Genomic DNA, 7,948 nt, shown 5'->3' with positions numbered 1-7,948 from the left:
CATCCGGACGCGCGGGCGCGGGATGGGCCGCCCCGTTGTAGATGCCCTAAGGCCATCTCCAGTTGCGCGACGCATTTCGGACGTCCAAATTGTCCGCTCACGTCCGTTTGCGTCGCCTGGCGAACGCAAAAATGACCGTGAGAAGCGAAATGTCCGTTTGCGTCGGGGGTTACCTCCAGCGGTCCGACGCATTATGGACATGCAAGTGTTTTTTTTTTGTGCTACTTCTTTTCAATTTTGTTGAATGATCAATCGACTAGATTCAAACATATTTAACATACAAAGAAGAAGAAATTTAAAAACATATAAACTAAAACTATTTTTTGGCCTTCTTGTTAGAAGACCCTGCCTCGTCGTCGAAACTACTGCGCCTCTTGCTTATCACATCCTCGTCGGAACTGGACCAACATGACATCATTGAGTACAACTTTTTCGTCTTCGTCGTCGTCGTCAAGGAAGAAATGGCGTCTTCGTCGTCGTCGTCGGTGAATGGACGACGACGCGCCGCCCACGTCAGCGCCCTGGACTTCTTCCTTGCCGCCGCCTTGTCGTCCGTCGCCGCCTGCGCCTCCAACCGGGCGAACTTGCTGTCGGAGTCCTCCTCCTCCTGGCCCTCCTCCTCGTCCTCGGCGCCGCTGGCAGCGCCGCCTCCGTCCTCCTCCGGGCCTTCGCTGCCATTGCCGCCTCCGTCCTCCTCGTCCTCACTCGGCGTGGAGTCAGGGTCGCTAGGCGTGGAGCCCGGATCGCTTGGCGTCGCAGGGAATTCCCACCAATGCAGAAATCCGGGCGACTTGTCCTCGCTCTCTGAGTCGGACGGCAGCGTGTAGTCGCTCATGGCGTGCCGGTGTTGGAGAAGAAGAAGAGGAAGAAGAAGGAGGCGGTTGAACTTGAATTACCGTAGACGCGGGGGTTATAATGTGCACGGATTAGCGGCGGCGCGTATAACGAAGAGGCCGTCGGTTGCTCTTCCGTGGCAGTTCGGCGGTTCGGCGCTCCATTGCGGAGGTTGGTCGCCGCGGTTGCCACACCGGCGCGCGTTGTGAATTCGAGGCCGATCGAACCTAGGTCGCTGCCATGAGGGCCCGTGGGGACGCGAGCGGACGTTCCGCGCGACCGCCGACATCCGCGGAGACGCAAACCTGGCGCATATTTGGGTCAGGTTTGCGTCTCCGCGGACGGCCCGGTCACTTTGCGTCGCCCCGCTGGAGGTGGTGCCAGATGCATTTCCGGTCCGCACGGACGCAAACGGTCGCTCAGCGTCCGTTTACGTGGCGCCGCTGGAGATGCCCTAAACTCGTACACATAGGAATCTGAATTTTGTGTGAACAGAACAGACTGAGATTAATGAATTTGTATGGACAGGCGTGATTCACAATTCGCAGGCAACATCTGACTGAGTATGTACGTAGCGCGTAGGGGAACAGGAGCTAGCATGATTCTGGTTTCTACATGGATGGAGCCAAGAGTAGTACACACATCGCTGTATCCACTATTAGCACTACCTGCACACGACTTTACAAGCACTGTCCATCGCCTTATCTCCATTTGGTTGGACAAGGTCAGGCTGGGAAGCCTGATAAAACTTGGAGTTCATGGCGACGTACGGTTAGGATGGTGGCCACGTCACGTTCCGATGGACGGCGGCGAGAGGGACATGCCCAGCTCCAGGTCCAGCGGGGAGCAGTGGAGGCCGTGCCCATGGCCATGAGGAGGAGCCTGCTCCGGCAGAACCGCCGCCGGGAATACTGTCCACGGTGACGCGTCTGACACCGACGAAGCTGGAGCCTCCGTCATTGCATCCTCCTCCGTGGAGTTGAGGTCAATGGCTGCCATGTCGGGGGCTCTATACCGCGGCAGAGAAGTGGATGCGCCTTCGCTGTTGTTCGTCGGTGGCTCGGAAACGCGCATGCTGTTCTCGCAAATCGGCACCTGCAGTTGTGTGAAGCAGCGCCATATTCAGATATGCTTTTTACATGCTACTAATGGAGTAGTTAGCATAATTCGATTTTAATGTATATATTCGCATACCATGTCAAAGAGGCTAGAGCGGCGCTTCTTCTTCCCAATGCTACTCTGCCGCAGGAAGAACTTCTGCGCGTGGCTGGCCACCTGCGTCGGGGTCCGACTCGTGACGTAGCTCCGGGAGATGCCTCGCCAGTCGCCCTTGCCGAGCTTCTCAAGGCCGACAAGGAATAGCCGGTGCTCCTCCTCGCTCCATGGAACCCCTGCATCAGTCATGCCCAGACAGCTTAGAACTCCAGGTGCTGTACGCAGACAGATCGACTGTTCAGGATGCCACAAGTTGTCCACTCCACTACTTAATTTAGTCAGACAAAGTGGTGAATATCGCAGAAGAAGATAATGAAACTTTTCTCCACAAGGATAATGCAACTTTATTATTAATTAGGTCAAGATGAGACACACTACTGTAAAATAAATAAAACAGAGAATAAAATTAGGTACCAATATATCTGAATTTCCAGCATCAGTACGAGTGCAATTGCTAAATGCTTCGTATAATCTTACCTTTCTTCCTCTCCTGGACTAATCTGCCATGAGGGCCGTCGGACAGGTACCCATTGGAAGCCCTCTCCAGGCCCTCGTCGATCGACAGAAGCAGAGACGAGGAAGACGACGACGTCGGCGAGATGAGGGAGCTGGGAGCTGCCGCGAGCTGCAGACAGTCCATGCTGTAGCTCTTCCTCATGGAGCCTCCTGCGGCGACATGGAGCTGCACCCCGAAGAGCCTCAGCCCGCTGCTGCCGCCACCTCCTCCTTCGCAGAGCATAACTTCTCCCTGCTGCCCCGTGCTGCTGCAAGTTCTTGAGTTGTGGCCGTAGTTGCCACAGTGGGAGCACTTCCTGGCCATGGTGTGGCTATAAATCGACTTGAATCGTTCCGCACTCCGCTGTCCTTGGTGCGGATGGTGCGTGAGAGAGATGGGTGGAGACCGGTGTGTCCACAACCGCGGCAGTGGGTGGTGCTGCTGCTGCCTATAGCAGCTAGCTAAGGTAGCTTAGGGAGGAAACTTACACGGTTCCCACTATAAATATGCGCTCCTGGTTATGGTCTTTTTGGCTGTGGATGTGGACGCGTTATTGGGCAGGGAACCGTAGAAAGATGATTATTGTTCAGGCCATCTTCCAGATCTTGTAGCTCTGATTTAACTGCTGGTTTGATCCGTTGGTGTAAATTTGCTCTGTGCTGCCACAAGTGTCAACCTCCTTCCGAATGTTCCGAATACGCCACCGTACACGTGAAATGGCCTCGAAAATACATCTATCACCGTCCCAGATTATCTATTTTCACTACAGGAATCTCTTTTGTTTCTGAGTGTTGCGGTGTGTCCAAAAATATTCTATAAACAACGTGACTTTTCCGATGTATTCAAAAGCACTCAATAAAAGACATATTCGCAACACGGCAAGTAAGGGACTTTACCGTGTATTTTCCATGTGACACCCCGTAAAAAATAGACAAACGATAAACACGTGCCATTTTAACCGCTGTTGACAACATTTGGACAGTAAAAACTTATTATACCAAGTGTTCTCCAAGGTGCACCGGTCAGCATAGGACACTTCGAGAAAAATTAGACCCTCATGAAAAAAAAACTAATAAGATTCTCCAAAGCAAACTTTGGACCTTTTGTATATATTTGTTGAATTTTAGTTAAGAAGTTATATAAATACTTAAATGTGAACTTTGCTTGCATTTACATCCTGCTCTTAAGATACATGTAGTGTAAAATTGAACTTACATCCGATAATCAGCCAGAAATCATTTCATTCCTTGATTCGTTGATAATAGCAAATGGTCCCAAAAAAATACAAATTTTGACATTAACAATGTAATTTAGTATGTTCCATTTGAAAAAAGTTAGAAATATCTTGGTGTGATATTTTACCAAGTGTTCTTAGGCTCTACAAAGTGATTTACACTCAGTAGAAATTTGATTGCCATAAAGTGATTTACACTTCTCGGTATGAAGAAGTAGAAACCCTAAAGGAAGAGAAAATCAATAGGAAGAAGAGTTCGTGGATCCACAAGACGATTTTGAACAAGAATCCACCACAAGATGCGCAAGGTCAAGAGAGGGAAGAAGAAGGCACTAAAGAACTAGAAGGGCTGATTATGGTGTTGAAAGAATTAATGCACGGGATAGAGAGGAGATGAACATAGAACAAGGAGAATCTGGGAGCAAAGCTAAATAAAAACTTGACAAAATTCCTCAGAAAAAATGACGCGGGATAAAACTGAAGCCACTTTAAAGGTAAGGAGATGCCTAATGTTAGAATGACTCGCCATTTTCTGAACGGACAGATAATTCTCTTATGCATCTTTCTCGGAAACTTTGTTGAGTTTCTGTATGTGAATGCCTCTTTCTGATGCAATAAGGGCTCCTATTTATGCTAAAAAATTAAGAGATGTTTTAACAAGAAGAATATAGCTCATAACGAATCTATACCTATGATAACCAGCTATCCCTTCGAGAACAAGGCCCCAACAAAGCTTGGAGATCCAGGTATACCCACTATATCTTTGTTTCTTTGGATATTCATAATGCTCTTTGTGATCTAGAGCAGGGGTAAGTGTTATGACATAGTCTATTTATAAAAAAGTTGAATTTAGGGGACAAGTCTACTATGCAACTGGTAGGTATGATGAAACATGCCATGTTAAAGACTTGATAAACATGTTTATATCAATCAGCCTAAAGATGGAAAACTATCCATTAATCTCGGGGAGACTTTTTTTTAGAACATGCTACACAAAAGAAAAATTACCGCGCTTGATATAACCCAAGACACTATCGAGGTGCAGGTAACGAGGTTATACCCTTGACGAGTAGTTGATCACATCATCGTAGCGGGTACAATATCGCATGATATATATGATTTAATTTTTTAAAAAAGAGGAGTTTAGCCCCGACCTCTACATCGAAACAATACACACACCCTTGTTTATTGCAAAGTCATAGTGGGCATAGCCTAGTGGTTGGAGCCGCAGTGGCGCACCCCAACACTAGTAGAAAAGAGGGCTTCCATACCAACCTATTAGTCCCCAAACATTTTGGCCCAGGACTAATGGGGACTTTAGTCCTAGTTCTGCAGGGGAACCGCGACTGAAGCTCTAGACCCAACGGCCTCAGTCGACAGCTGGAGTACGGGTGGAACTTTAGTCCCGGTTGGCCTGGCCAATCGCGACTACAGGTTCTCGGCCCGGTTGGTCTGGCCAACCGCGACTAAAGGTGTTCAGGCCTGGCCGAGAACCTTTAGTCGCGATTGGCCAGGCCAACCGGGACTAAAGGCCCACCACTATAAATACTGCTGCAGCACGCTTGGCTTGTGTGTGAGCTACTTGGTGTTTCACTACTATTCACAAGGGGTGGTGGGTTTTGCTTTTATCCTCTTATGCATAAGAGGTGTTCGATGAAATGCCCGAGAGTATGATGCCACTTGTGTTCATATAAAACAAACATTATATGAAGTGTCCAAGCCACACTTAAGCTTTCTCATTTATTTTTCCTCCTCGATCGCGGTTAGAAACTTGAACCTTTCATGTGTCATTGATAAATATGCATAGTTTAATTTCTATTATTTCTAGCTCGTTAGTTTAACAAATGCATGATGGTTAATTATATACTTTATATAATAATGCAGATGAATCGGCAATGGATGTACGGTAACCGACTCTGTGACGAATTCATTACGGGTTTGAATGATTTCCTCGTTGTGGCTAATGCGAACAAGCAGCGGGGTTTTGTTCTCTGTACATGTGCTGCCTGTAAGAATCAGAAGGGTTACTCTTCCTCAAGAACCGTTCATGTCCACCTGCTTGGGCACGGTTTGATGCCAAGCTATAATTGGTGGACCAAGCATGGAGAAAAAGGGGTTAGAATGGAAGATAATGAAGAAGGGGATGATGAAAACTATCCTGATCATTTCGGTGATACTTTCATGGAGGATAATGAAGGAGGGGAAGCAGAAGGGGAAGGTGAAGGGGGAGGTGAAGAAGAGGCACGTGATGAGCCCGCTGATGATCTTGGTCGGAGCATTGCTGATGCATGGAGAGACTGTGAAACTGAGAAGGAGACGAAGAATTTGGATCGCATGTTAGAGGATCACAAAAGGTCGTTGTATCCAGGATGCGATAATGGTCTAAAAAAGCTGGGCTGCAAACTAGATTTGCTGAAATGGAAGGCACAGGAAGGTCTATCTGACTCATGATTTGAAAAGTTGCTGAAAATGATGAAGAATATGTTTCCAAACAATAACGAGTTTCCCTCCAGTACGTACGAAGCAAAGAAGGTTGTCTGCCCTCTAGGTTTAGAGGTTCAGAAGATACATCCATGCATTAACGACTGCATCCTCTACCGTGGTGAATACGAGAATTTAAATGAATGCCCGGTACGCACTGCATTGCGTTATAAGATCAGAGGATATGACCCTGGTGACGATGTTGGGGGCGAGAAACCCAGGAAGAGGGTTCCCACCAAGGTGATGCGGTATGCTCCTATAATACCACGGTTGAAACGTCTATTCAGGAACAAAGAGCATGCCAAGTTGTTGCGATGGCACAAAGAGGACCGTAAGTCAGACGGGGAGTTGAGACACCCCGCAGATGGAACACAATGGAGAAAGATCGATGGAGAGTTCAAAGATTTTGCAGGTGACGCTGGGAACTTAAGATTTGGTCTAAGTACAGCTGGGATGAATCCTTTTGGCGAGCAGAGCTCCAGTCATAGCACTTGGCCCGTGACTCTATGCATCTACAACCTTCCTTCTTGGTTTTGCATGAAGCGGAAGTTCATTATGATGCCAGTGCTCAGGCCCGAGGCAACTGATAACCCACAAGTATAGGGGATCGCGGCAGTCTTCGAGGGAAGTAAAACCCAAATTTATTGATTCGACACAAGGGGAGGTAAAGAATACTTATAAGCCTTAACAACTGAGTTGTCAATTCAGCTGCACCTGGAAAAGCACTAGTAACAGGGGTAATGTGAAAGTAGCAGTAATATGAGAGCAGTAGTAACAGTAACACAGCAGCAGTAATAGCAATATGAGAGCAATGGCACCAGAAAATAGTTGATACTACTTCCAATGACATGTAGAACGAGTATGTAATGATGAGAGATGGACCGGGGTTCCCAGCGATCTACACTAGTGGTAACTCTCCAATAAGTGACAAGTGTTGGGTGAACAAATTACAGTTGGGCAATTGATAGGAATCAAAGCATTAAGCTAGAACATCAAGATTATTAATTATGTAGGCATGTTTTCCGCATATAGTCATACGTGCTCGCAATGAGAAACTTGTAGAACATCTTTTGTCCTACCAGCCGGTGGCAGCCGGGCCTCAAGGGAAACTACTGGATATTAAGGTACTCCTTTTAATAGAGTACCGGAGCAAAGCATTAACACTCCGTGAAAACATGTGTCCCTCACATCACCGCCATTCCCTCCGGTTGTCCCGATTTCTGTCACTTCGGGGCCATTGGTTCCGGACAGCGACATGTGCATACAACTTGTAGATACAATCTAAGCAATAAGTATAGAGCTTAAATCTAAGATCATGCCACTCGGGCCCTAGTGACAAGCATTAAGCATAACAAGATTGCAGCAACAATAACTTCACAAACTTTATAGATAGACTAATCATAATGTATCATCCATCGGATCCCAACAAACACAACACCGATTACATCAGATGAATCTCAATCATGTAAGGCAGCTCATGAGATCATTGTATTGAAGTACATGGAGGAGAGAATACCAACTAGCTACTGCTAGAACCCGTAGTCCATGGGGGAACTACTCACGGAGCATGATAGAGGCGGTGGCGTCGATGGAGATGGCTTCCGGGGGCACTTCCCCATCCCGGCAGGGTGCCGGAACAGAGACTTCTGTCCCCCGAATTGGAGTTTCGCGATGGCGGCGGCGCCCCT

General features: G+C 47.6%; 1 protein-coding gene across 1 annotated transcript; it reads right to left on the bottom strand.

The window, feature by feature from the left end:
* Positions 1-1,315: 1,315 nt before the first annotated feature.
* On the bottom strand, positions 1,316-3,016 carry LOC127342845 (transcription factor MYBS3). Its single transcript, XM_051368862.2, has 3 exons — positions 2,527-3,016; positions 2,029-2,225; positions 1,316-1,929 (listed from the first exon to the last, which is right to left on the bottom strand). Exons 1-3 carry the CDS (start codon positions 2,867-2,869, stop codon positions 1,624-1,626), a joined length of 846 nt encoding a protein of 281 aa, XP_051224822.1. The 5' UTR covers positions 2,870-3,016; the 3' UTR covers positions 1,316-1,623.
* Positions 3,017-7,948: the final 4,932 nt, after the last annotated feature.

Source organism: Lolium perenne, chromosome 3, assembly GCF_019359855.2.
Source record: "Lolium perenne isolate Kyuss_39 chromosome 3, Kyuss_2.0, whole genome shotgun sequence".
NCBI classification, from domain to species: domain Eukaryota; kingdom Viridiplantae; phylum Streptophyta; class Magnoliopsida; order Poales; family Poaceae; genus Lolium; species Lolium perenne.
The sequence above is the reverse complement of the archived record's forward strand: the minus strand, read 5'-3'. Positions and strand labels throughout refer to the sequence as shown.